Source organism: Somniosus microcephalus, chromosome 17, assembly GCF_052327205.1.
Source record: "Somniosus microcephalus isolate GS21.2 chromosome 17, FLI_Smic_1.0, whole genome shotgun sequence".
NCBI classification, from domain to species: Eukaryota; Metazoa; Chordata; class Chondrichthyes; order Squaliformes; family Somniosidae; genus Somniosus; species Somniosus microcephalus.
Window position 1 is genome coordinate 31,703,669 of NC_141003.1, and position 26,354 is coordinate 31,730,022.

General features: G+C 42.4%; 2 protein-coding genes across 3 annotated transcripts; one reads left to right on the forward strand and one right to left on the reverse strand.

Moving 5' to 3' along the window:
• Positions 1-926: 926 nt before the first annotated feature.
• tprkb (Tp53rk binding protein) lies at positions 927-12,048 on the reverse strand. 2 transcript variants are annotated; one of them, XM_086010159.1, is made up of 6 exons: positions 11,946-12,048; positions 7,198-7,327; positions 6,276-6,473; positions 3,303-3,425; positions 2,403-2,579; positions 927-1,245 (listed from the first exon to the last, which is right to left on the reverse strand). In XM_086010159.1, exons 3-6 carry the CDS (start codon positions 6,423-6,425, stop codon positions 1,159-1,161), a joined length of 537 nt encoding a protein of 178 aa, XP_085866285.1. In that variant the 5' UTR covers positions 6,426-6,473; positions 7,198-7,327; positions 11,946-12,048; the 3' UTR covers positions 927-1,158. The 2 variants fall into 2 exon arrangements, with proteins under 2 accessions (XP_085866285.1, XP_085866286.1); XM_086010160.1 differs by lacking the exon at positions 7,198-7,327 and having other exon boundaries at positions 11,946-12,028.
• Positions 12,049-12,189: 141 nt separating this feature from the next.
• alg10 (ALG10 alpha-1,2-mannosyltransferase) lies at positions 12,190-25,895 on the forward strand. The gene is made up of 3 exons (XM_086010158.1): positions 12,190-12,491; positions 16,914-17,111; positions 18,552-25,895. Exons 1-3 carry the CDS (start codon positions 12,327-12,329, stop codon positions 19,605-19,607), a joined length of 1,419 nt encoding a protein of 472 aa, XP_085866284.1. The 5' UTR covers positions 12,190-12,326; the 3' UTR covers positions 19,608-25,895.
• The last annotated feature ends 459 nt before the right edge of the window (positions 25,896-26,354 follow it).

Consider the following 26,354-nt stretch of genomic DNA (forward strand, 5'->3'; position numbering starts at 1 on the left):
TCAACCCCATCTCTCACTCTCTCCCTATGCTCTCTTTATCTCTGTCTCTCCTCTGCCCATCTCTCTCCTTCTCCCTCTTCAGCTCTTTGTTCTCCTAGATTTCACAGAGTGAATGGCTAAAAATATAAGATTAAATGACTGGTTGTCAGGATGACCCAGGTGACAGCAAGACATTTTAAATGGCTGGTAGTGCTGAAGAGGGGGTAGGCCTGGGATCAGCTAAGGGATGGGGGGAGGGGGCACCAATAGATTGTAAATGGCCAATATGGCTAAAGCCAGCAAAATGGGAGGCCATGGCTAAGAAGGGTTGTGGTTCTGGATGCCAGGAAAGGCGAAGTCAGGTCAGGGCCAGCATTGGTAGCCAGGTAGGCTGGAGATGGAGTGATGCAACAGCTTTAATTTCTGTGGGAAGCCTGTGCTGCAAGACAAGTAATGATTAATTTTAACTTTGGAAAGTATGGTAGCCAGGCATTACTGTCACACAGGTGTGACAAAATAGTGGCACAGGAATTGTATGTCAACAAGAAGTGCATACAGTTGCAAGCTTTTTATTCATTTTCAGGGCATTGCTGGCAAGGCCAGCATTTATTGCTCACCCATAGTTGACCTGGAGAAGGTGGTGGTGGGCCTTCACCTGAACCGCTGGTGTCCCTGTGCTCCCACAATGCTGTTAGGTAGGTAGCTCCAAAATTTTGATTCAGTGATGACGAAAGAACGGCGATATATCTCCAAGTCAGAACGGTGCGTGACTTGGAGGTGATGGTGTTCTCATGCACCTGCTGCCCTTGTCCTTCTCGGTGGTGGTGATTGGTTTTAGAGATGCTGTCGAAGTACCCTTGGTGAGTTGCTGCAGTGTATCCTGTAGATTGTACACTACAGCCACAGTGCTCTGAAATCCTTTCTAAAAATAATACTCATGAACAATGTTTTGGAATTATTCTTTTATTGAAAGTAATTTTCCCATACAGATTTGCTTCTACATTTGGATTTAAACTCGAACTTTTTACAAGTGCTTTGTAAAACTGGTTGCAACCGGCTTTGATTTTCAGTACAAATACACATAAAAGGGGAGGTAAAGTTTACGGTTTATACACTGCTACTTTGCTTTTTTATCTCAGAAAAATAATAATAATCTGTATAAAGAAATGTTTTTTTCTGTCAAAGAATATCTTTCACCGACATCCGACAAATGATTGCATCCAATAACATTCCAACTTTTTCCTCAGCAGGAGACACTTTGTAAAACTGTGGAAAGTAAAACACTTTGATTATGATTCATTTTGAGTGAGGGTGAAGTTCCTTTTTTTTTTAAATGGACATGTCATCCCCCTTCCCTTTGGTCTCCCCATGTCTTACACAATTCTTGATTGAGGGAGAAACATTGCTTCAAAGCTTCACTCAATGCTACTTAAAGCCCGCCATGAACAGGTGGTCCGAGGTGACTCACCCACCCTTCCAGTGCAGAAACAAACTGGCCTCTGCTGTTTGTGTCTTCACAGCAGCATGGCTAAGATCAGGCTTGGTCAGTCAATGCAGGATTGCGGGTGTGAACAGGCATCTACCATTGATGTAGCAAATAAAGCCTTACTAAGATTGAGGGCACATCACCTGGGTGTGCTGCAACAACGGGAGGCCTCGGCCCTCGATTTTAACCTCCAGGCCCGTAGGCTGCGGCCCCAACCCTGGGGGAGTGAAGGGGAGACTGGGGGGCGGGGGATTAGCATGTGATGGGAGGGGGGATATTAGTATGTGATGGTGGTGGGGATTAGCATGTGGTGTTGGGGGGGTAGGGGGGGTATATTAGTGTGTGATGGGGGGGCGGGGGGGGGGATTTGCGGCTCACCAGCTTCTAAATAAGAAAAAACGCGGATGTGTGGTATTTTGAATGGGCCGCGCGCCCCCAAAAAATTAAAGGGAATATTGCAATGATGACTGGAACGAAAATTATATTTTGACGGCAGAGAGCTTTTTTTTTTTTAAAAACACTATACAGGAAACTTTCTGGCACAGACGGGACCGAGCTGGTGCCGTAACATCAAAAGTGCCGGACATACCAGAGTTAATGTTTAAACATACAGAACTGAGAAGCTCCGTGTGAATCAACAAACCCTGTTGCTTAGCAACAGTTTCAAAACAATCGGCTGCAGCTGCAAGCGTCTGTAGCTGAAGCTGTTGCTATAGCTACAGACCTTGCAGTGCTTGACTGGGGAAAAAAAAGCAATGAGAACTAAAAAAAATATAGAAAACGGCTCCTGATTTTTGCCGTTAGATCGAGTATTCCGGACATATAACCTCCGGATAAACCAAAGTTTCCTGTAATTTAATGTTATAAATTTGTAATGAGGCTATTATGAGGCCCCATTATTTGATGCGAGCTGCCTCGTACTTTACATTTTACAAACCTTCTTAACTTTGGCCACATCTGCTATTGTTGAGATATCCTTTACAGAGATTTGTTGTCCCTCCACTTGGCTTATGATATCTTCAAAATTAGATTTTTTCTCTCCATCATCCACCAGAACAACGAGAACAGCAGAGTCACTGTCTGAAATCCCAAACTTTTTGAAGGCATCTGAAATCTTGAGAAAAATTACTAATGAGATTGTTGCATTTTGGGATTTTTGATCTTTTCTTTTCTTCTTCCCAGATAGGATTTGGGAGCGAGCTATGTTTAAGAATTGTATTTTAAAACAAAGTGAATTTAAAAAGAGCAAAGGCTCCAGCAATGATACAGAGGAAGGGTTTGATGTGCTAATGAGCCAATCATCCTTATTGTTGTTTACAACGACCAGGAACATTCAGCAATTCATTACCCTGTCTCCAATGGCCTAACAAAATAACTACACCGGTTATGGTGGGGATAATTCTACCATTCTATTTGTGTGAGCCCAGCATGAGGTGTTGGCCGAGAATATACTCTTGAAGAGGGTGGTGGGTTTGATTGACAGAACTACAAGCAAATCCCTGAACAGGAAAGGAGTCAGCGATTCCACGCCTCTCGTCTTGTATTCTTGATAACATCTTCATAATAGTGACAGATAAATATTCATTTTTAACTGTAAATTACATTGGTGCGTGGCATTATTGGCTGGTTCTGGTGAGGTCATTAAATTTTCCACCCCAATACCATTAGTTCTCAATTGAGAGGTTTAACGCTAGAGTTATGGAACTGGAATATTCAGGCGGCATCAAGGCACACAACGGCAAATCAGCATGAATACATCTGATAATACATATACAACAGATTAGAGCACAAACGCACACTCCAAAATTAATTCAAGGCTCAGAAAATTAAATCTTACATTATTCGTTGGTGAGAGATTAAATATGATTTCAGAATAAAGGCCTCTCGTCTTCATTTTGGCCAGTTTGTGTAAATGAACTGCTTTGTTGGCTGCCACGAGTATCTGGAATGGGTCAACTACCTGCAAAAAAGATAAAAGACTGTGTGCATATTTTACACAAGAGGTATTGCACTGACAGCTCCATTTGTTAATTCACATTTTGTTATCATTAATAAAACCATAGGAGTAGGTTGGGTGCATTTTAGACAAGTTCTAGCAAATCAAATCATAACTTGCAATATTAGAATTGGAAAATAAAGTCTTCTGAAGACAAAACAGCTCTACAATTAATATTTTTACATTCAATAGTTTTGGGTCTAACTTACTGATAATGTAGCGATTTTATTCTAGGAAGTTAGTTCTTTTTTAATACAGTAGTTGCTTTTTGAAAAACAAATACATAGTCAAGGATCAGACACTACTGCAGCCATCAGGATTGATCCCATAGAAATTTTGGATATTGCTGAAGCTGAAGCCTGCATCTGTGCTGTAAGGAAGCAGGGTAATGGTAGAATTACATTGTTAAAGTAGTAGCTTAAAGCAAGTAGGGTGGTAATGGCAGAATTCAAACATGGGGTTAAGAAGTTTCAGCTGATCGCGTGAAACATTAAATGGAAACCTGCTTGATCGTATTGTGAGAGGTATTGATAAGAGGACCATTTGATCACAGCAGGAGGACTATTGATCAAGGGAAGCAAGGGCAGATGGTGAGATTATGATCTTAGCAAGTTTGCATACAAAGTGAAGTGAACAAATACAAGAAAGACTTGATAGTGGAGCCACAGAACCTGGACCACAGAGTGATCAAACGACACGTCATGAAGGGAGACAGCATATAAACGGGAAGATAGAACTCATTGTAGAGAATCGAAGGAAGAACACCAGGAAGAAGCAGGGGTTACATCTCTACCCAGAGGAGGGGGTAACACCGTTTTGCTTATTCCTCTGTCCTACATCTAAAGCAATTGTATTTACTTATTCCGTATCAATAAAGTCATCACACAACCAATATGGAGTCTCCCTCAAATGCTTACATATAATACTGTGCGCTTCTGGAGACCATGCAATGTTGCCAGGCAGTACAAACACTCATGTGCATCGGCAAGATGTCGATCTTGAAACTGGCACACATGGACTGGGAACAGTTCTGGTCACCGCATTACAGGAAAGATGCGATTGCATTGGAGAGGGTACAGAGGAGATTTATGAGGATGTTGCCAGGACTGGAGATTTTTAGCTATGAGGAAAGATTGGATAGGCTGGGGTGAGTTTCTTCGGAACAGAGGAGGCTGAGAGGAGACTTGATTGAGGTGTATAAAATGATGAGGGGCCTAGAGTGGATAGGAAGGACCAATTTCCCCTAGCAGAGGTGTCAATAATGAGGGGGCATAGATTTAAAGTAATTTGTAGAAGGATTAGAGGGGAGTTGAGGAGAACTTTTTTAACCCAGAGGGTGGTGGGGGTCTGGAACTCACTGCCTGAAAGGGTGGTAGAGCCAGAAACCCTCATCACATTTAAAAAGTACTTGAATATGCACTTGAAGTGCTATAACCTACAGGGCTATGGGCCAAGAGCTGGAAAGTGGGATTAGGCTGGAGAGCTCTTCTTCGGCCGGCACGGACACGATGGGCCGAACGGCCTCCTTCTGTGCAGTAAATTTCTATGATTCTATGACGAGGCTGAATCAAGCAGAAATGATTTAGATGACGTGATGACAATTGACACAGACCTTAATCATCCAACTTAAATGCAGAAGCAAAGTAGTCATCAACATCAGTGCCTTGCAAACCAAAATTGTAAAAATATGAATTAAATTTTTTGCAGAAAAATCTTTGTAAAGTATAAGAGTATATTGTAAAGTGTACGAATACAGATTAATGCACAAAAGAAAATGGTGATTCTAAGTTGACATTAGAGTGATGGGAGAAAAAGAATGGAGCGACATGTCTAGAATTAGGCTACAGATACTCCGTACCAACAGCCCGGAGAAGAGCACAGGATCAATTTTCCTCCTGTATGGCACCAGACTCAAAACAGTTGCATCGCTGAGTGTAATTATAATGGTAGATAGAGCTGCTTACTAACTGCTCCTCCACATGGGAAAAAAACTAGAAGGTTGTTGGTTGTCTATTTCCCTCACTGCCAACATTTATCTCCTAGCAAATTTGAATGCTCCCGAAGTTGGATGTCTGGACTGGGTGGGACAGGGAAGGAGTGAGTGGCCACAACCAAACACGATGCTTTCCTCACCCAAAAATCTATACATGCAAATTTCCAACACAGGCCACTGGACAGCAATAAGGAGTGAAACCCTGGCTATTTGTTCTATCTTTACCCCCAAGAGCTACTGATGCCAACGTTAACATGCCTTCACTACCCCAGCTGAGATCAGCTATTTCAACAGTTGGCAAGTGACTGAAGCTGGAACCTTCCTGGTGTATATGGGTCAGCAACCTTGGTGATGCATTATTCACTAACCCAAAGTCGCCCCCTAAAAAGGTAAAGGTAGAATAAACTTAAAACATGAAAATGGAAACCACACTTTGTTTAAATGAAATACTGCACAAGAGTCTATTAAATACAGAAAATGCTGGAGATACTCAGCAGGTCAGGCAGCATCGGTGAAGGGAGAAAGAGAGTTAACGTTTCAGGTCGACCTGAAACATTAACTCTGTTTCTCTCTTTACAGATGCTGCCTGACCTGCTGAGTATCTCCAGCATTTTCTGTTTTTATTTCAGATTTCCAGCATCTGCAGTATTTTCTTTGTAATCTATTAAATACATTGCTTGTTCTGCTCATGAGCTGGCTTCATTACTTGCTGTTACACCATCTCCTTCACTCATGGAACAAACAGCATATTCAACTATTTGTATGCAGCATCCTCTTTATATACAAAAAAATCAGTGTGGTAATTAGATCATTATCCTCACCATTGATGCATTTATTAATGCGCCATCTATGGCTCCTGCCACAGCTTTCTTTCGAAGCTCAGCAGCATTTTTAACGTCTTTAAACAACAGAAGTGTTACAGTGCATTCTGGAAAGAGTTTTAGCTCATGTGTCATAATCATTTTGTTCATCGGCTGAAGGCAGCAATTGACCGGACGATAATCCTCATAAAATCATACCTAAAGCAACAAAGGATCATTTCAATTGATTAATAAAACACTCGTTATGAAACGACTCAACTTTGTTGCTATGTAAAGTTCCTTAATTACAACACAGTAAAATCATTTTTTCAAAAAGTTGCATGGTTCATGCCAGGACTAACACACTTACCAATTGGCAATGGAAAAACAATTAAAAAACAGAAATACCAGGAATGCATTCGCTTTCTGGTTAGAAACTTTGGAAACAAAATGGCTTTAAAATATGTATTTTTCATTTTTTAGTATAAAGACTTACTGTGTTGAATGGTGAATGATTGGGTATAAAGCATTAATTTACACTTTACAGAACTTCTAAACTACACAGCTGTGCCTCAGCAGGGGAAAGGGGACAAAGTGTCAACGCAGGCCTCCCTAAATGTACAGTAAAGAAAAACGCTGTTCATTTTCCTTCACTGATTAGATAATTAATCACACCAAATTCAACATTCTTTTCCAGATTATTTAAATTATCTGTATAACTTTTCTTAAACTTATGAAACTGTTCCACAAATATCACCAAATATTGACATCTATATTTTGCACATTTCTTTTACTATCTTCACTTTTTAATTTTTAGAAACATTGGGAGAATCTACAGTATGGCAATAAATGCGCCCTAAACAGACCAGTTAATATCAATGCCAAAATAACAGGGTTAATAGTTTAGCATCTTGGATGTTAGTATAGTGTATCGCTAACTCACCCAGTCCTGCTCCCTTCACATCCACCAGAGCAACTGGCGTGATAGTGGGCCAATCATCACTGTACCATCTCAGAAATGGAGTTAAGCCACAGTCTGCTTAATCAGCCCACAAATTCAGTGGTGACCCTGGCTGCGTAGCAAGAGCAATTTTTTGAAATTAGATTTTTAAACTGCAGACAATTAGTGTCTCTGCTACACAAACCATCAATCAAGACATATAGCTCTTAACAAAATTGGATCAATCGGCAATTTTATGATTAGCTAATACAGATTGAGGGATGGGAGAGAAAAATAAGCTATTAGCAAGGTCACGTAACAGCAGATGGGGATAAAATATTAACCATTAGTTGCGGAGATGGAGCACAGGATGTGCACGAACAAGATATCAAGAAGGAAATGCTCTCTAGGCCAATGAAAATCAGCTGTGCTTTTCCAGTTTTATTCAAAAACACAATTCACATACATAAAGCAGTGCGCGTGCATGTTAAAACCAAAATGTCCATAGTTTCATTTTTGTCCAGAGTCCTTGTTTGGTTATAATGTAATAAACATGGTGGTTAACAAAACAAATCCAAGGAAAAAGATTAAGATTGATTGCAATCCAGGAGAAATGTTCAATTATTTGTGTAAGTAGTAACGAGTAACGACTGTGCGTGTATCAGAGGCAGATGGTATTTAGAGTACTAAGAGGGATAGGGGATGAGGTTTGTGAGACACTAACAATCATTATGAGGGAGTTGATGGGTACTGAGAAGGTTAGTCGTTCAGTAGCCTGCTTCACGACGACATGCAAGCTGTGATCCCGACCAACGGTTCCATCACAGACCCAATTCATGTACGAACCGGGGTCAAGCAAGGCTGTGTCATCGCACCAACACTCTTCTCAATCTTCCTTGCTGCAATGCTCCATCTCATCCTCAGTAAGCTCCCCACTGGAGTGGAGCTAATTTACAGAACAAACGGGAAACTGTTCAACCTCCATCGCCTCCAGTCCAGATCCAAGGTCGTCCCATCCTCTGTCGTCGAATTACAGTATGCAGACGACGCTTGCGTCTGCGCTCACTCGGAGGTCGAACTCCAAGCCATCGTCAACACCTTCACCGAAGCGTACAAGAGCATGGGCCTTACACTAAACATCCGTAAGACAAAGGTCCTCTACCAACCTGCCCCCGCCACACAGTACTGCCCCCCGATTATCAAAATCCACGACAAGGCCTTGGACAATGTGGACCACTTTCCATACCTCGGGAGCCTACTGTCAACAAGGGCAGACGTCGACGACGAAGTCCAACACCGCCTTCGGTGTGCCAGTGCAGCCTTCAGTCGCCTGAGGAAGAGTGCGTTTGAAGACCAGGACCTCAAACCCGGCACTAAGCTCATGGTCTACAGAGCAGCAGCGATACCCGCCCTGCTGTATGCCTCAGAGACATGGACCATGTACAGCAGGCACCTCAAAGCACTGGAGAGGTACCACCAATGCTGCCTCCGCAAGATCCTGCCAATGGGCGTACCAACATCAGTGTTCTTGCTCAGGCCACCATCCTCAGCATCGCAGCTTTGACCACGCTCAATCAGCTCCGATGGACGGGTCACAATGTCTGCATGCCCAATACGAGACTCCCAAAACAAGCATTCTACTTGGAGCTCCGGCATGGTAAGTGAGCCCCAGGTGGGCAGAGGAAACGCTTCAAGGACACCCTCAAAGCCTCCTTGAAAAAGTGTAACATCCCCACCGACACCTGGGAATCCCTGGCCCAAGACCGCACAAAGTGGAGAAGTGGAAGCCAAGTGCAGGCAGCGCAAGGAGCGCACGTCAACCCAAGCACCCCACCCACCCGCCCCTTCAACCACCGTCTGCCCCACCTGTGACAGAGACTGTAGGTCCCGCATTGGACTCATCAGTCACCCGAGAACTCATTTTTAATGTGGAAGCAAGTCATCCTCGGTTCCGAGGGACTGCCTAAGGAGGAGGAGTTCAGGAACAAGCTAATTTAGAGCCCCTTTTCAAAAAGGGCAAAAAAGCAGGCAACTACAGACCCATTAGCCTTACCTCAATGCCACATAAAATAATGGAATCAATAATAACCTGGTAAACAGCAGACAGAACAGATTCAGAAGAAGACCCTGCCTGACCAAGCTCCATGACTTCTTTTTAAAGCAAGCGGCACTACAAGTGGACTACAGACAGCTTCAAGATCTAGTGCACCTAGACTTCCGAAAAGCAGTTGACAAAAGTCTACTCAAAAGATTACTAGTTTAACTCAAAACAGTGGGGATTCAGGATAAACCTTAGCAATGGATCAAGCGTAGAAAATAGCAGTTACTAGTTAGAGGAATTATGTTGGGGGGAGGGGAGTGGTGAGCAGGGTGCCCTTGGGATTGGTTTGAGATCATTATTGTTTTTAATTTGCATCATTTCCTACATTAAAACAGTGACTACACTTCAAAACTATTTCATTGGCTGTAAAGTGCTTTGGGGCAACGCGAGGTCGTGAAAGGCACTATATAAATTCAAGCCTTTCTTTTAATGACTTGGATTCAGAAAGCCAATGCAAGTTAGTCAAATTTGCAGGTACCAGAACTTGGAGAGGGAGTTGATTGGGGGCGGCAACTCGGGAAATGTAAAGTGAGTTGGGCAGAATAATGACAGATTAAATTTAATTCAGACAAGTGTAAAGTACCACACCAAGGAAGGAAAATAGACAACACATCAATGGCTTTGAAACAGCTAAGGGTGAAGTAGAAAGAAACCCAAGGGTCCTGTAGACTTGCTTCAGCACAGTCATCAAACAAAGCAAATAATTGCTGAAATATGCAGGCAAAACAGTAAAGTCAGAGGAAACCACACAATGAGGGTGGAGGAGGCGCTTGTGCAGCATAAACACCGACTGGAGATTGTGTCCGCCTCCCCGCACCGATAATTCCAAACCGCTGTTCCTTTAGTAGAACCTTCCACTGAAGTAACAACAGAAAATGCTGGAAAAACTCAGCAGGTCAGGCAACATCCGTGGAGAGAAATTTGAGTTGACGTTTCGGGTTTGACCCTTCTTCAAAACTGGAGAGAAAAGGAACTAGATCGAAGGCAGGGCTGCGATCGGACAAAAGAATAAAAGAACCAAAAGAAGTAAAAGAGATTAGAAGCTAGACGAGATGGTAATATGCTGGGATCTTTGTTCCAGTCCTACTCGGGTCCCCTCCCTCACCTCTTTTTCCGATACATTGATGACTGTATCGGTGCCGTTTCCTGCTCTCGCCCCGAACTTGACAATTTCATTCACTTTGCCTCCAATTTCCACCCTTCCCTCACCTTCACATGGTCCATCTCTGACTCTTCCCTTCCCTTCCTCGACTTCTCCGTCTCCATCTCTGGGGATAGGTTATCGACCAATATTTACTACAAGCCCACTGACTCCCACAGCTACCTGGACTACACTTCCTCCCACCCCGCTTCCTGTAAGGACTCTATTCCATTCTCCCAGTTTCTCCGCCTCCGCCGTATCTGCTCCGACGATGCCACCTTCCACACCAGTGCTTCAGACATGTCTTCCTTTTTCCGCAACCGAGGATTCCCCTCTACCGTGGTTGACACTGCCCTCGACCGTGTCAGTTCTATCTCCCGCACCTCTGCCCTCACCCCTGCCCCTCCCTCCCGGAACCACGATAGGGTTCCCCTCGTCCTCACCTTTCACCCCACCAGCCTCCACATTCAACGGATCATCCTCCGGCATTTCCGCTACCTCCAAAGTGATCCCACCACCAAACGTATCTTCCCCTCCCCTTTCAGCATTCCGCAGGGACCGCTCTCTCCGAGACACCCTAGTCCACTCCTCTATCACCCCAAACAGCCCTTCCCCTTCGCCTGGCACCTTCCCGTGCAAGCGGAGGAGATGTAACACCTGCCCCTATACCTCCCCCCTCCCCACTGTCCAGGGCCCCAAACACCCCTTCCAGGTGAAACAGCGATTTACTTGTACTTCTCGCAATCTAGTATACTGTATTCGCTGCTCACGATGCGGTCTCCTCTACATTGGGGAGACCAAACGCAGATTGGGTGACCGCTTTGCGGAACACCTCCGTTCAGTCCGTAAGGGTGACCCCGAGCTTCCGGTCGCCTGTCATTTCAATTCACCGCTCCATTCCCACTCGGACCTCACCGTCCTTGGCCTCTTTGTACTGTTCCACGGAAGCTCAACGTAAACTTGAGGAACAGCACCTCATCTTCCGATTAGGCACTCTGCAGCCTTCCGGTCTCAATATCGAGTTCAACAATTTCAGATCATAACCTCGGCCCCTATTTCATTTTTACTTATATTTTTCCACTCCTTTCCTCCCCCCCCCCTTTCCTTTTGTTTCTCTCTCACACCTGGCAGCTATCTTTTGTCCTGCCAGTACACTTTACACCTAATCCCAGCATATTACCATCTCGTCTAGCTTCTAATCTCTTTTACTTCTTTTGGTTCTTTTATTCTTTTGTCCGATCGCAGCCCTGCCTTCGATCTAGTTCCTTTTCTCTCCAGTTTTGAAGAAGGGTCAAACCCGAAACGTCAACTCAAATTTCTCTCCACGGATGTTGCCTGACCTGCTGAGTTTTTCCAGCATTTTCTGTTGTTATTTCGGATTTCCAACATCTGCAGTATTTTGCTATCCTTCCACTGAAGTATTCGACAGAATGGAACCAAATACCTAATCAGGCTCTTGCAGCAATTCAACTTCCTTCCTCATTATTTATATTAATAAAAACAACTCACCAGCAGCGCCCAGTGCAGCACTAACCGGAAGCAGCCGGTGCTCCGACGAGCAAACCCTTCCCCCATTCCTGGGCAGAATTGGGACACCGCTGGTGGTTCCGCCCCCGGGCAGGCTGTAAAGCAGTTGAACACCAACCCGGTGCGCTGATTGGACCGCGCCAGGTAAGCGCCACGCGCCCCTCTGGTTGCACTCCCTCGGGGCCGGCGCGCTCGGCACCGCCAGCCCGGGACCCGCGCGCACGGCACCGCCAGCCCGGGACCCGCGCGCACTGTCGCCTGGCCCCACCCGCCCGCAGAGGCTCGAGCGCCCACGTTGGCCGGCTGCGCGCGCACCGCCCGTTGTTGTCCTGCTCCTGCTCCCGCTCCAGGTCCCGGCGCGACATGGAGCACCTGGAGAAGTTCTTGTTCTCCGCTGTCGTGAGTAGCAGCTTCCTCGTCTCCTCCGTCATTTTCTCCGTGATGAGCCGGGGGCAGAGGACCCCTTACATGGACGAAGTTTTCCACGTCCCGCAAGCGCAGAAGTACTGCGATGGGAAATTCTCAGAGGTACGGAGTTACTCGGGATTAAGGACGAGCAACATAGTTGATTAAAGCCGCGGTTTGCTCCCCACTGCAAGATGAATTGAGGCATGCATTAAAGTGTTAAAACCCCTAACCGGCTAATGCAAGCGTCATATTCAGCATTTATGAACAAGTAATGCTTAAAGTGTTATATTTTAGATTTACAATTAAGAAAAGTTTTACGACTAAGTTACCTCCAGTTGTAATGAATTTCATAGAATGATGTATCACAGAATGAGGCCATTCGGCCCATCACGCCAAGTCCCACTCCCTGACTCTGCCCCTATAGCCCTGTAATGTGTTTCCCTTCAAATATTTATCCAATTCCCTTTTGAAAGTTACTGTTGAATCTACTTCTACCACCCTTTCAGGCAGTATATTCCAGATGCAACACCTTGTGCAAAAAAAAATCCTCATGTCGCCTCTGGTTCTTTTGCCTGTCACCTTAAATCTGTGTCCTCTGGCTACAGACCAGAACTGGAAACAATTTCTCCTTATTCATTCTGTCAAAGCCACTCATGATTTTGAGCTCCTGTATCAAATCTCCTCTTAACCTTCTCTGCTCTAAGGACCCCAGTTTCTCTAGTCTCTCCACATAACTGAAGTCCCTCGTTCCTGGTACCATTCTAGTAAATCTCTTCGGCACCCTCTCTAAGGCCTTGACATCCTTCCTAAAGTGTGCCCAGAATTGAACACAATACTCCAACTGAGTCCTAACCTGTGTTTTATAAAGATTTAGCATAACTTCCTTGCTTTTGTACTCTATGCCTCTATTAATAAAGCCTAGGATCCCATTTTCTTTTTACTGGCCTTTTTAACTTGTCCTGCCACCTTCAAAGATTTGTGCATACACCCCAGGTAACAGAGCACTTAGAAAATAATAATAGGATTGGGCAGAGTCAACATGGATTTATGAAAGGGAAATCATGTTTGATGAATCTTAGAGTTTTTTGAGGTTGTAACTAGCAGAGTAGATGAGGGGGAACCAGCGGATGTGGCCTCAGGCTACAGGACAATATAGACGGGTTGGTCAGATGGGCAGAACAGTGGCAAATGGAATTTTACTCTGAAAAGTGAGGTGATGCATTTTGGGAGGATGAACAAGGCAAGGGAATACACAATGAATGTTAGGACCCTAGGAAGGACAGAGGATCAGAGGGACCTTGGTGTGCATGTACATAGATTCCTGAAGGCAGCAGGACCAGTAGATAAGGTGGTTAAAAAGGCATATGGGATACTTGCCTTCATTAGCCGAGGCATAGAATATAAGAGTTGGGAGGTTATGATGGAGCTGTACAAAATGCTAGTTAGGCCACAGCTGGAATACTGTGTGCAGTTCTGGTCGCCACACTATAGGAAGGATATGATTGCATTGGAGAGGGTGCAGAGGAGATTCACCAGGATGTTACCTGGGCTGGAGCGCTCCAGCTATGAAGAGAGACTGGACAGGCTGGGGTTGTTTTCCTTAGAGCAGAGAAGGCTGAGGGGGGACATGATTGAGGTGTACAAAATTATGAGGGGCATAGATAGGGTAGATAGAAAGGAACTTTTCCCCTTAGTAGAGGGGTCAGTAACCAGGGGGCATAGTTTCAAGGTAAGTGGCAGGAGCTTTAGAGGGGATTTGAGGAAAAACTTTTTCACCCAGAGGGTGGTTGGAATCTGGAACTCATTGCCTGAAAGGGTGGTAGAGGCAGGAACCCTCTCAACATTCAAGAAGCATTTAGATGAGCACTTGAAATGCCATAGCATACAAGGCTACGGACCAAGTGCTGGAAAATGGGATTAGAATAGACACGGCTTGATGGTCGGCGCAGACCTGATGGGCCGAAGGGCCTCTTTCTGTGCTGTATGACTCTATGACATCACTGCAGGAGTTCCTCAGGGCAGTGTCCAAGGCCCAACCATCTTCAGCTGCTTCATCAATGACCTTCCCTCCAACATAAGGTCAGAAATGGGATGTTTGCTGATGACTGCACAGTGTTCAGTGCCATTCACAACTCCTCAGATTATGAAGCAGTCCATGCCCGCATGCAACAAGACCTGGACAATGTTCAGGCTTGGGCTGATAAGTGGCATGTAATATTCGCACCAGTGCTAGGCAATGACCATCTCCAACAAGCGAGAGTCTAACCACCTCCCCATGACATTCAACGGCATTACCATCGCCGAATCCCCCACCATCAACATCCTGGCTGGGGGGGGGGGGCGGTCACCACCATTGACCATAAACTTAACTGGACCAGCCACATAAATACTGTGGCAACAAGAGCAGGTCAGAGGCTGGGTATTCTGCGGCGAGTGCCTCACCTCCTGACTCCCCAAAGCCTTTCCACCATCTACAAGGCATAAGTAAGGAGTGTGATGGAATTCTCTCCACTTGCCTGGATGAGTGCAGCTCCAACAACACTCAAGAAGCTCGACACCATCCAGGACAAAGCAGCCCGCTTGATTGGCACCCCATCCACTACCTTAAACATTCACTCCCTCCACCACCTGCGTACCGTGGCTGCAGTGTGTACCATCTACAAGATGCACTGCAGCAACTCGCCAAGGCTTCTTCGGCAGCACCTCCCAAACCCGTGACCTCTTCCACCTAGAAGGACAAGGGCAGCAGGCGCAATGGAACACCACCACCTCCAAGTTCCCCTCCCCAAGTCACACACCATCCTGACTTAGAAGTATATCGCCAATCCTTCATCATCGCTGGGCCAAAATCTTGGAACTCCCTACCTAACAGCACTCTGGGAGTACCATCACCACACGGACTGCAGCGGTTCAAGAAGGCGGCTCGCCACCACCTTCTCAAGGGCAACTAGGGATGGGCAATAAATGCTGGCCTTGCCAGCGATGCCCACATCCCATAAACCAATGAAAAAAAAACCTATCACTCTTACATTGGTGTTCTCTAAAATAATGGAAATTGTTTTTAATTCTCAATTAACAATCACAATGAAAGTCCTCAAATATGTCCAAAGATGTGCAGGTTAGGTTGATTGGCTATGATAAATTGACCCTTAGTGTTAGGGGGATTAAATACGTGGGGTTACAGGATAGGGTGGGATATGTGTTGGTGTAGGGGTTACGGGGATCAGGTGGGATATGTGTCGGTGCAGGCTCGATGGGCCGAAATGGCCTCTATCTGCACTGTGGGGTTTCTGTGATTCTGTGAATCCAGGATTGCCAGTATGATTTTTAGCATGCTTGTTATACTGGTGATCTTATTATGTACATTACTTACTGCTGGAACTCTACTCTGTCACTGTGCTTAATTGTTTGTTATTGTCTTGACTATCTACAAAGCCTTTGGCAGAGCCTGACAGTACAGTTTTTTAAAAATCCATTATATCTAAGATGAAATCAGTCTCTGCAACATTAGCATACAAATGCTCAATACAGTCACACAAATGTCTCCATTAGTTCAAAGGAAGCATTTACCTGTTTAAATTTGAAATATCTTTATATTCTGTAAAAGGATTATATTGTTGTATTGCCTCTTGTTTCTACTGGGTTATTCAGTCCCTGAAACAGAACAGCATATTGTAGTCACTGAATAACAAGAAAGAGGTACTACACGGACATACTGCCCCATTTGGACATCGAAAAGGGGTTTTCAATTAGTCTAGACCAAAAAAAAACAAGACATTCCAGACCAAAAGAATTAATTTCTTGTCCACTCTACGTTCATTGCTTTAGGTTGCTCTTTAGGTTGCCATGGCCACATACTATTTTCCAGCAATTAATGAGGCTGGTTCCAACTTTTAGTACTGTGGTGATAAGTGACTATTGAATTTATTTTGAGTTTCCCATACTAAGTGGGAGCAATTGACCTCACTTGGCACTTCTCTCTGCTGGTGTTGCAGACGATCAGAAATTATTGCTATGATCCTTCAACGCAGTACAATTGTTGACTCTTGATTGTATAGTCTGTAACAATTTTAAACTTGGGCTTAAAAGCATTCATGAAATGAAAAGATAATGCACCAACCTATCAAACTTATTCTTGAAGAAAGAACTTTGTAACCTAATGGTTCCAGATTTGTCCACAATATAAATGGGCTATTTCATTGCTTTTGAGGCATGTGAATTAAAAGTGGCTTTTCGCATGTAACATTCAGGTAACCGTGTGGAAGGACCAATCTTGAGACATGTAATGTTCTCAGACAAACACTGATAGTACGTCAAGTGCAGTCTGTTTCTTATGTTACACAAAATTGTGGCTTCCTTTACTAATGCCTGCAGAAAGTGGCAGACTCTTAAATAAGTTCAGATTACTGTAAAGTAAATTACTCTTTCTTCAAGTTGTCATTTTAGAGTTATTGTATATGGTATATACTACATGCACTTGTTCACAATTTCAGGATAGTATCTGTAATTGTTATGAATTGTTTAATTCTCAATAATATGCAGTGGGATCCAATGATCACTACTCTACCCGGTCTCTATCTGGTGTCTACTGGGATAATCAAGCCGATGTCATGGCTGCTGAGCTGGACAGGAACTGTGGTGTGTTCTACGGGAATGCTACGATTCATTAATCTGCTGTTCAGTACTGGGAACCTCTACTTACTTTATCTGCTTTTGTGCAAGATACACCAGAAGGACAAGGTACAGTACACAAGTTCCTGATCATTTTTTAATACTAAAACAATAATAAAGAATGCTTGGTGCACTTAAAATAGAAATTCCTGCAATTAAAGTTGAATGGCTCCTGTTGTATGAAGTACTACTTTAATCTTTATTTTAAACATACTTATTTAGAATGTTATATATTTATGCAAAGAAGCCCTCCACTGAATGAATGATTTAGTGCTGTAGTATATCTTCTGCCCCCTCTTCTAAAGCAGGGATATATTGCGATAGGAAGGTAAATTTCCAATGGTGAGCTCCTGGTTTTGAGCCTCACTCGCTGGGAGCACATACGAGGAGGTTGCAAAGTGCATGGTTTTTCGTCTCCTGTCCTTACCCGGTCTCCATGATAAGTGCTCTCCAGCCATCTGGGTGAGTTTCCTTCTTCCTAGCCTAGGAACACTGAGCTCAGTTAATGCAGTGCAGACTGGGGATTGAACCTTGGACGTCTGGCCTGTAGAATACCAAGCAGTGCGCTTGCATATGTAACCATCAGAAAAGCCTTGTGTTGTAATATTTTCATGCTTCCACCTGACATGTTTGTGCATCTGGTAATGCTATTTTGGGACAAGTGGAAAAGACACCATTTTCATGCCTTTTTATTAGTCTCTGTGCTATTCATCAAACATTAAACTATAATTGGGGACGAGGTAACAGTAGAATACGGCCCCTTCACTTCTTGGGCCAGTTGGCAGTCTAATGGAGTGAATCTGCAGAAATGAATTATTCGTGATAGCTCAAGGGTTTTCCTGTATCTAAGGACTGCTGAACTGAAGTGACTGTTGCTAATATAATGTGTTAATTGTGCTAGTCCCCAATATTGTTACCCCTTAATGTGATCGGTGCAAAATTCAAAATCATTGGCTCCCTAGCAAGTGTGATTGAAGAATCTTAATGGATGTGCTACTGGATTATCCTGCGACTGCAGTTATAAGTTGTTGTTGGTTTGAAAAAATATGTAGAATAATGGATGGTCGAAGTGAATTGCAAACCAGTGTATAGCTCCATCGTAGCTAGGGCTCAGTATGTTGGAATGGGAAAGCTCTGAACCAGCAAAAGTTCCTATGCACACCTGTAGCTGATTCCCTACCTGTCTGTTGTGTTGTCTGGGATACACGAAACATTCTTGTTTTTCTTGATTCTGCTCATGGAAATAATGGCTGGCCTCACAGAGTGAATTAACTGGACTAGTAGAGTCTGTCGATAGCAATGAATGATGATCATGTGATGCAGTAGTCAAAAGAATACTGGAAATTGGAGATAAAGAATATGAATGTTCTGACATAAGAGCATTTGCTTGCATGTGAATGAAATACTTTGTACTGTTGTTATAAAAATAAAGTTGTAGTTGCTTTCATTGACTTAATTGGAGATGTCAATGAATAATATGTTGTAATTGTTTCTTTTTTTTCTTCCCAGGCTACCTCTGCATTCCAGCGCATTACGTCTGCATTAACACTTGCCTCATTTCCCCTGCTTTACTTTTTCTCATTCCTCTATTACACAGATGCAGGCTCAACATTCTTCATCTTATTTACTTACCTGATGTGCCTGTATGGGAGTCACAAAACTGCTGCCTGCCTTGGCTTCTGTGCTTTTATGGTCCGTCAGACTAATATCATATGGATTATATTCTGTGCAGGAAGTGTTGTTGCACAGAAATTGACGGAAACATGGAAAACCGATTCAGTCAAGAAAAAGGATGAAAGTACACCTTGTGTTCCAGATTCAACTACAGAAATCAAGAAGATTGTACGATTCCTTTTAGAATATGTCCTGTCGCTGAACAATCTGAAAGCACTGATACTTCTGACCTGGCCTTACATCATTTTGGTTGTGGGTTTTCTGCTATTTGTCTTCCTGAATGGGGGGATAGTTGTTGGCGACAGGACCAACCACGAGATCTCTCTGAATTTTCCTCAGTTATTCTACTTCTTCTCCTTTACCCTTGTATTCTCTGTTTCTCACCTGCTTTCCCCTCATAAGATCCTTTCCTTCCTGGATTCAGTAAAGAAGCATCCATTATTTTACACTGGCCTTGCAGTTGTCTCTCTGTTGTTGGTTTGGAAGTTCACTTATGTCCATAAGTTCCTGGTGGCAGACAACAGACACTACACGTTTTATGTTTGGAAAAATATCTTTCAGAGGCACGAACTGATTAAGTATGTGTTGGTCCCAGGGTACATCTTTGCTGCTTGGACATTCATCGAAGCATTGAAGTCCAAATCAATATTCTGGAACTTAGTGTTTTTTTTCTGTTTGGCTGCTGCCACTGTTCCACAAAAATTATTAGAGTTTCGTTATTACATTGTGCCTTATCTGATCTACAGACTGAACATTCCGATGCCTTTGGGCTTTAAGATTCTTGCAGAGCTGGCTCTATATTCTCTGGTAAATGTGCTAACTATTTATTTGTTTCTAAATAAAACCTTTGAGTGGCCAGATAGGAAAGAAGTTCAAAGATTTATGTGGTGATATTTGAGATCATTTTTGTAGGGAGAGGAAGAATCTTGCACATAAACAGAAACATACTTTAAAACTTTAATCTCCATAATAAATTGGGAAGAGCGTGTTGTCTATTTTTTTTGGATTTCTTCTCTATTTGGTTGACTTGGGTACTTGTCTATTTGGTGGGATGCAATCATTGGGCTTTTTGCCAAACTCTCTCTTCATTGTGGTAATTTCATTTACTTAAAATGTATATGCAATGGATTTGTTTTAGTCATGTATTATATTGATTTTGCTTGTGCTATCTTAAAAGTGAGCCAAGTTGTTGACATCTCTGAATTATGGAGAAATTTAATGTTATAATATTTTGTACTCCTTTTGAAGTACAAAAATAGTACTTCACACTCTTATTGATGAAGCAGCTTGTAAAAATATTTGTTGTTTATCCATTTCAAACTGTGGCCCTGCCCATTAGTGAGCAGTTTAACCTTATTTTAGCATCACAATCCATTGAGTTCTGCGTGTTATCACTTTTTTTCATATTGGACTAAAAGGATTTAAGGTCTAGGATAAATATTAGACATTTGTGTTCCAGTATGATGATCTGTTGAAGTGTTTCTCATCATTAGACCTGCGTTCGAGAAATTATTATTCATGTTATTGCAAGCAATGTATTCTGGTCATGTTTGCTGCGATATCAGGCCTTTGACATTGAACTAGAAAGTCATTTATGTTATCGCATACAGCTTTTATCTGAAGCATTGTTTTCCATTCAATACAGATATCTACTTATTCATGATCTTTAATAATTAACATTCCTAGCAGATCCTCCATGGCATTGCTCACTGAGTTGGACATTTATTGTGGAGGAGGAGGGGTGGACAGTTCCACAGAGAGGATTTGGAAAGTAGTTTTGAGATGTGTCAGACAGTAAAGTAAGTGTTTTTTGGTTTCTAGAAGAAAAAGCGTTTTTTGCCTCCTGCAGGAAGATAAATAAATAAATAAATACATGTATACCCATCATAAACTAATGAAAGAAAGTACTTGCATTTATATAGTGCCTGTCACGTCCTCAAGATGTCCCAAAGCATTTACAGCCAATGAATTACTTTTGAACTGTAGTCACTGTTGTTTTGTAGGTTAATGCAGCAGCCAGTTTGCACATAACCAGGTCCCACAACCAACAATGAGGTGAATGACGAGTTAATCTGTTTGGTGTTGGTTGCAGGTTGAGTGTTGGCCAAGAGACAGAGAGGCCCTGCTGTCTGATTTTATGTTTTATGAAAGGGCAGACAGGGTCTCAGTTTAACGTCTCATCTGAAAGCACCTCCGTTATTGCAGTACTCGCTCAGTACCAGTGTTCCCTGTAAGCTGCGTAGCTTTCTGCTGGTCCCGCGCAGTCCGGGACTGGCTTTTGCAATGTTCATGCGCGAAACTGTGAACGGGCTGTGCAGCCCCTTAAAGGGGCCGTGCACCCAAAAAGAAATTACGGGGAACATTATTCAGTACTGCATTGAAGATTGTGTACTCATGTAGCCTTTTGAATTCATGACCTTCTGACTGAGGCTTGAGTGCTACTGCTGAGCCAAGACTGAAGTACAGTTATATATAAATAATAAATCTGTGCATGCAACATGGGGTGGTGGGGAAAGGCAGGCCTAGTCATTGTGGCTGCCTAATTATTTTGTCCAGTTGAGTGTATAGGAAATGAGAAACCAATTTTTATTAGTTTCTAAGCCCTAGTATTGGTTTTTTGGCTTTGTTTTGCCAGTGCTTTTTGATCACGGAGCAGGACTGGGCAGGTTTAAAAATAGCAGGTCCTGCTATGCTCTGTGCAGGGGAGGCTTCTGGCAATCCAGAAAGTAATGCGAGCTATAGATACAGATGCAAGATGGGAGGTAGTCTGCTTATTTGTTGAGTCTTTTCAGGTGACTGCAATAATTCTGAGTTCCGATGAAATCAAACCTTAGGCTTCTCGGGTACAGGCCTCCAATGGAATATACCGGTAAAACATTTTAAGTAGGCCAAATGCTGCTTTACGTGCAAGTTTAATTATTGTTCGCAATGTAATTTTTGTTTTAAATTACAAACCTTATTTCTAGTACTATGTTTCTTAGTTAGTGAGAGTTTAAGATGGTGGTCCAAAAGATTTTAAAAATATACTTGGACCAAACTAATTGGTACCATTTTGACCATTGGTAGCTGTAGCTAGTTTTTAATTGGCTGTTTTCATGTGTCCTTGGTAGTTTTTGTATTTGCGTATCTTTGCTCATTCCCATTTGGTACATTACCTGTCCATTTATGATTTGTCAATATATTTTCTAAATATGAAATTTCAGCCAATCAAGTACAAACATGATGTGAACTTTGCATGAAAGTGTAGGGGGGCTTTTAACTGGTTTAAGGTAATTCACCTGGTCTGCAGCCTTTGCCTGCACTCTGACCAATGCCAATCTTTTACCTGGATTACAGTAATTCACCTGGTCTGCAGCCTTGCTGCTACACTAAACCAATTTCCAATAAACCAATTTTAAAACAGCGGTTTCGAATCGCTACCCCACCGTCCAGTTCTGACTGAAGGACTTATAATTAATGCTATTAAAATGGACAAATGGTCTGGGTGAGAGAAAAATCAAGCTTTATTAACTAAAAGAAACTATAATCAAATATCAAACTATACCACACGAACACAGTAATTACAGTAAAATTGCTTAAATGGGGGAATGCAGACGGTAAAAACGAGGGATTAGATGGCTCCAATGTTACTTAAACAATCTTAGCAATATCCCCTTAATTACCATCCCCTAACTCCTTACTCGGTTGCTTTGCTGAGGAGTCAGAAACTGCTCACGTGGTCCAGCTGAGAGAGAGAGAGAGAGGCTCACCTGTGGTCCCAGGAAGTAAAGAGAGAGCGATAGCTTCTCGGGAGCTATATATACCTTGTGAGCCCCCCCCCCCATCCCCTCTGCTGTTTGCCTGTCTGGAAAATTCACGCCCAAAAAGTTCCAATTCGCAAGAGAAAAGCTGTGATTGGCTAACTCAAAGTGGTTGGACTGGGTTAGTGTGTCTGCACTGTGGGGCCGAAATGTTCCCGCCCACATCCGGAGCTCACCTGGGCTAAAACAAAAGGGAAATTCAACTGCTCTATTGTCCAGAATGATGGGTGATTTAAACCCATTCAATTCTTAAACGGTTGCAAATCGAAATCCGTTCCATGACTTCAGTCTATCATTGTCTGTGAATGCTTTGAATGGCTGTGTAAACAGAAGCAGTTTCAAATCGATTGTCCTGCGGTTTTCTCAAGTGGGCTAATCGCTTAAGTAAATAAACAACTTCAAGTGCTTCGAAGGGAACCTCCCTTTGATTGGCAGGTCTGACTCACAGCCCCTGTATCCTCCCACTTTTTCACACAGACAACTCGCTGCGAGCTGTTTTGCTGCTTTGTCCTTTTGGCTAAGCTTTCTGTGGCCATTTTAAAACCTTTTGTGATTGCCCAAACTCCAGGGAACAATTTTATTACTAAAAGGTGTGTGAATATTTTCCACAGAGCTCTACGACTCCAGTGTTGTCCACGTTCTGTCCATCTCAGAGCAGTCTTTTGTGGTTCTCGGCACATTTTAAAACACTGCAGACCAGTCACATCACCCAATTCTTCGTCCACGATGTGGACCAATATTTTCAATCTTCAGGGAAATAGGGGAAATTTTGCAACCCCTACAAAAGTGTGACTGCCAAAGATTGCCAAAGTAAAGATTTTTAAAATGATTCATAGAATTATATTTGGATTGTTTTTTTCCACACCCAGTTTTTAGAAAAATTATAGATAAAATTTTAACAAATCAAAGAAAACTCACAGATAACATCCAAGAATGGGGTCCATGAGGGTTTGAAATATGTTAATTGTCTACCTTATTTTGAAAAAGCAATTTGTACATTTCTAGATTTTAACTTTGATTAATCTCCTTGATCACTACATTCACTACATTGAAAATGAACAGTCAGCAGAGACAATGTCCAGATGGACGGACAAGCAGGAAGCTACAATTGATGCCAGTTTTAGAAAGATGCAGTCAATGTGGCAGCAAAAACATTACTGTGTTTAATAAAGACAACCCTCCCAAAAATAACTTAAAAGCCAAAAGAACAATATTTAGAAAGAAATAAGGTGCTTTTTAAAGCACACTATTGAAAATGGGAACACATTTAAAAGAATCATACCTTGAAAATGAGGCACTACTTTTTCAAATTTCTTTGAGGCTTATTTCTGAAGGGAGTAAGGTTGAATCAGCAGAGATCCTCTTATGGCCAGAAGATGGCAGATATCGCCCAGAAAAAGCAAAATGCATAAAGATAAGAACAAAATATTACATTGAGTTTTTAGCATTTTATCCCCCCACCGACACTCCATAACCATTTGGAACAAACATTACAATCATTGTATTCATGAAACCCATGACAAAGGACTGCCGTAACTATATTTTTTTCCTTATAAAGTTTGCATATTAGAAGTGTTAAGAGGCTATTAATCCTCTTCCTCCTTACGTTGTGCGAACTGTCCGTTTCCCTTGGCTATATGTTAATGCAAGTGGCCACCATTTTAAAAATCCTATAAATCCAATTTGTGTTAGTCACCAAACTATATCAGCTTAAGGTACTACTATCACCAGAGAACCGAGGAGACAATATGAATACTTGATTTAAAATAGAAAACAGAATCCTATATTGGTCACAGAAAAGCCAAGAATTTTAATGTAATTTATTACATGGACACTGGTTATGAAACATTAAAATTTCTTTTCCCTTTGGTACCACTGGCAAAAGCCAATTTCTTCTCATGAGCCATATGTTATTCTCATTTAGGTTATTCCTAGTTGAAAACCCCACAATAATAAGCATTAACTTATTTTTATCTTTAAATAATGCACATGAATCTGCATCCCACCAGTCTACAGCACGGGGCAATTGAGTCCAGTGCAGTACACTTCCCTTGGGGACCAGATTTAAAAGTGGGAATGAATAGTGCAGTAAAACCATGAAAAAGGTACAGCTTCCTTACGTAAACCTTAAGTCCGCACATTGCATAGATATTATTGTTCAGTACTTGATGCTGGTTCAGTACGTGATGCTGGCTCCAAAGTGTATCAGGGTACAGGGCTTTGTTATTTATGTGTGACAGAAGCGGAATTCTATCGTGTCTACAATAGGGAAATTTGTGTGTATCGCTTCCTATTTTTTTTAAATATTAAGGTCAAGATAGAAGCTGCCTGCCAGCTTCAGGCATGCCCTTTGACCTACAGATTAGCTAGATGTATTAGTTTAGTTTGAAAGGGATAGTTGAGTTAGTAGCCCCTACACGGACTGGGTATTTTATTTGTAGGCACTAAACACAGTTTTTCTAGGGGTGTCAAAACCCCAGGTGGCCAAGAGAGTATTGTCCATCCCTTAAGTGTCATGAATGGTTAGTACCTTAATTGCCTGGCCATTGATAAATAATCTTTGCTCTTGGGTAATAGGTGGTATCTTTGGAGTCCTAGAAAAGTATATAAAAACTTCGGCTTTCCCATAATGTTTCATTTCCTGCTTCTCGCAACCTATTCCACTTGGACAGAGTCTCCATGGGGTCATCACCCATGTAGTGTTTAATCAGAGACGCTGTTGGAAGCAGTTGATGAAAAGAACTACAAAGATTGTGGATACTATTGCTTTGGAGCAGTTTAAATATTTTCTAAGTCAAGAATTGTACTACAGTCTACTTGCTGTATTTTGCTTCCGTATAATTATTTTGTAAATAAACTAAATTGTTTATCTTAGCCAGAACCTGATAATGTGATTCTTATCATCTTTCCCAGTGGACAGAATAATGTAATGGCCATCCCACATGGTCTCTGGCGCAGAATACAGTGGTAAGAGTAATTACTAGTTTGTATCACTCTCCCAATCATAGCATGCATAAGAATGCAAGTTTCAGTTCACAAGAAACTGCTTATGCAAGCTGTTGGGAGAAAGCCCAAATGGTAACGATATATTTGGAAACCTAATATCAAGATTTTTACTAAACTTCAAACATTTGAAAGCAAAACGCACACATGGGAGATATTGTTGAGTAATTTTGAAATACCAATGTCCAGTGATATCCTGTAAATGGAAAAGAAAATTCAGCAGCGAGTCAAACCTTTTACAATTTACCAATTTTTTAATATATAAATGCTATATTCAACAATAATCCAAATTTTGTTTGATAACGCTTCTGCCAAGCATCTTGGGACGTTGTACTATGTTAAAGGCGCTATATTAAAGCAAGTTGTTATTCTTGTTTTCATTTACCAAGTTTTTTTAAGTTAGGAAGTACAAAAATGAGCATGGTTGAGATGCATCCTATTGTAGATGTCTGTAGAAAACTGAGAATCTTTTAGAACTTTTATTCATCAATGGGTTTTGTAACCAAGCAAAAATCAAACCTGTGGCCGACAATTTTCCCCATAAGCTGCACGGCCAGCGCTCTGGAGGTCCCGCGCAACTGGCTCACCGGCTTTTAAATGGAAAAACTGTGTGTGCGTGGAATTTTGAATGGGCCGTGCGGCCCCAAACAAAATTTAGAGAGAACATTGGAACAGCTATACAATTAGTTTGAAATGGAAAATACAAACAGACAGCTGCAAAAAACGGACACTTACTGACAGTCCCAAATAATGTACATTCGAATAGATACAAACTGCCCCTTGAAAGCATGGACACTTGCATATTACAAACTACCGACAGCAGCCGGTGGGGGAG

What these genes read in the sequence shown, in the direction of transcription:
- tprkb (XM_086010159.1), bottom strand. Translation starts at nt 6,425, where the DNA reads ATGAACAAAATGATTATGACACATGAGCTAAAACTCTTTCCAGAATGC. An exon ending in CATTAATAAATGCATCAATG is followed by an intron (nt 3,426 to 6,275) that starts GTGAGGATAATG and finishes TCTTTTTTGCAG; the next exon opens with GTAGTTGACCCATTCCAGAT. An exon ending in ATCTCTCACCAACGAATAAT is followed by an intron (nt 2,580 to 3,302) that starts GTAAGATTTAAT and finishes ATTTTTCTCAAG; the next exon opens with ATTTCAGATGCCTTCAAAAA.
- alg10 (XM_086010158.1), top strand. Translation starts at nt 12,327, where the DNA reads ATGGAGCACCTGGAGAAGTTCTTGTTCTCCGCTGTCGTGAGTAGCAGC. An exon ending in GCGATGGGAAATTCTCAGAG is followed by an intron (nt 12,492 to 16,913) that starts GTACGGAGTTAC and finishes AATAATATGCAG; the next exon opens with TGGGATCCAATGATCACTAC. An exon ending in AGATACACCAGAAGGACAAG is followed by an intron (nt 17,112 to 18,551) that starts GTACAGTACACA and finishes TTTTCTTCCCAG; the next exon opens with GCTACCTCTGCATTCCAGCG.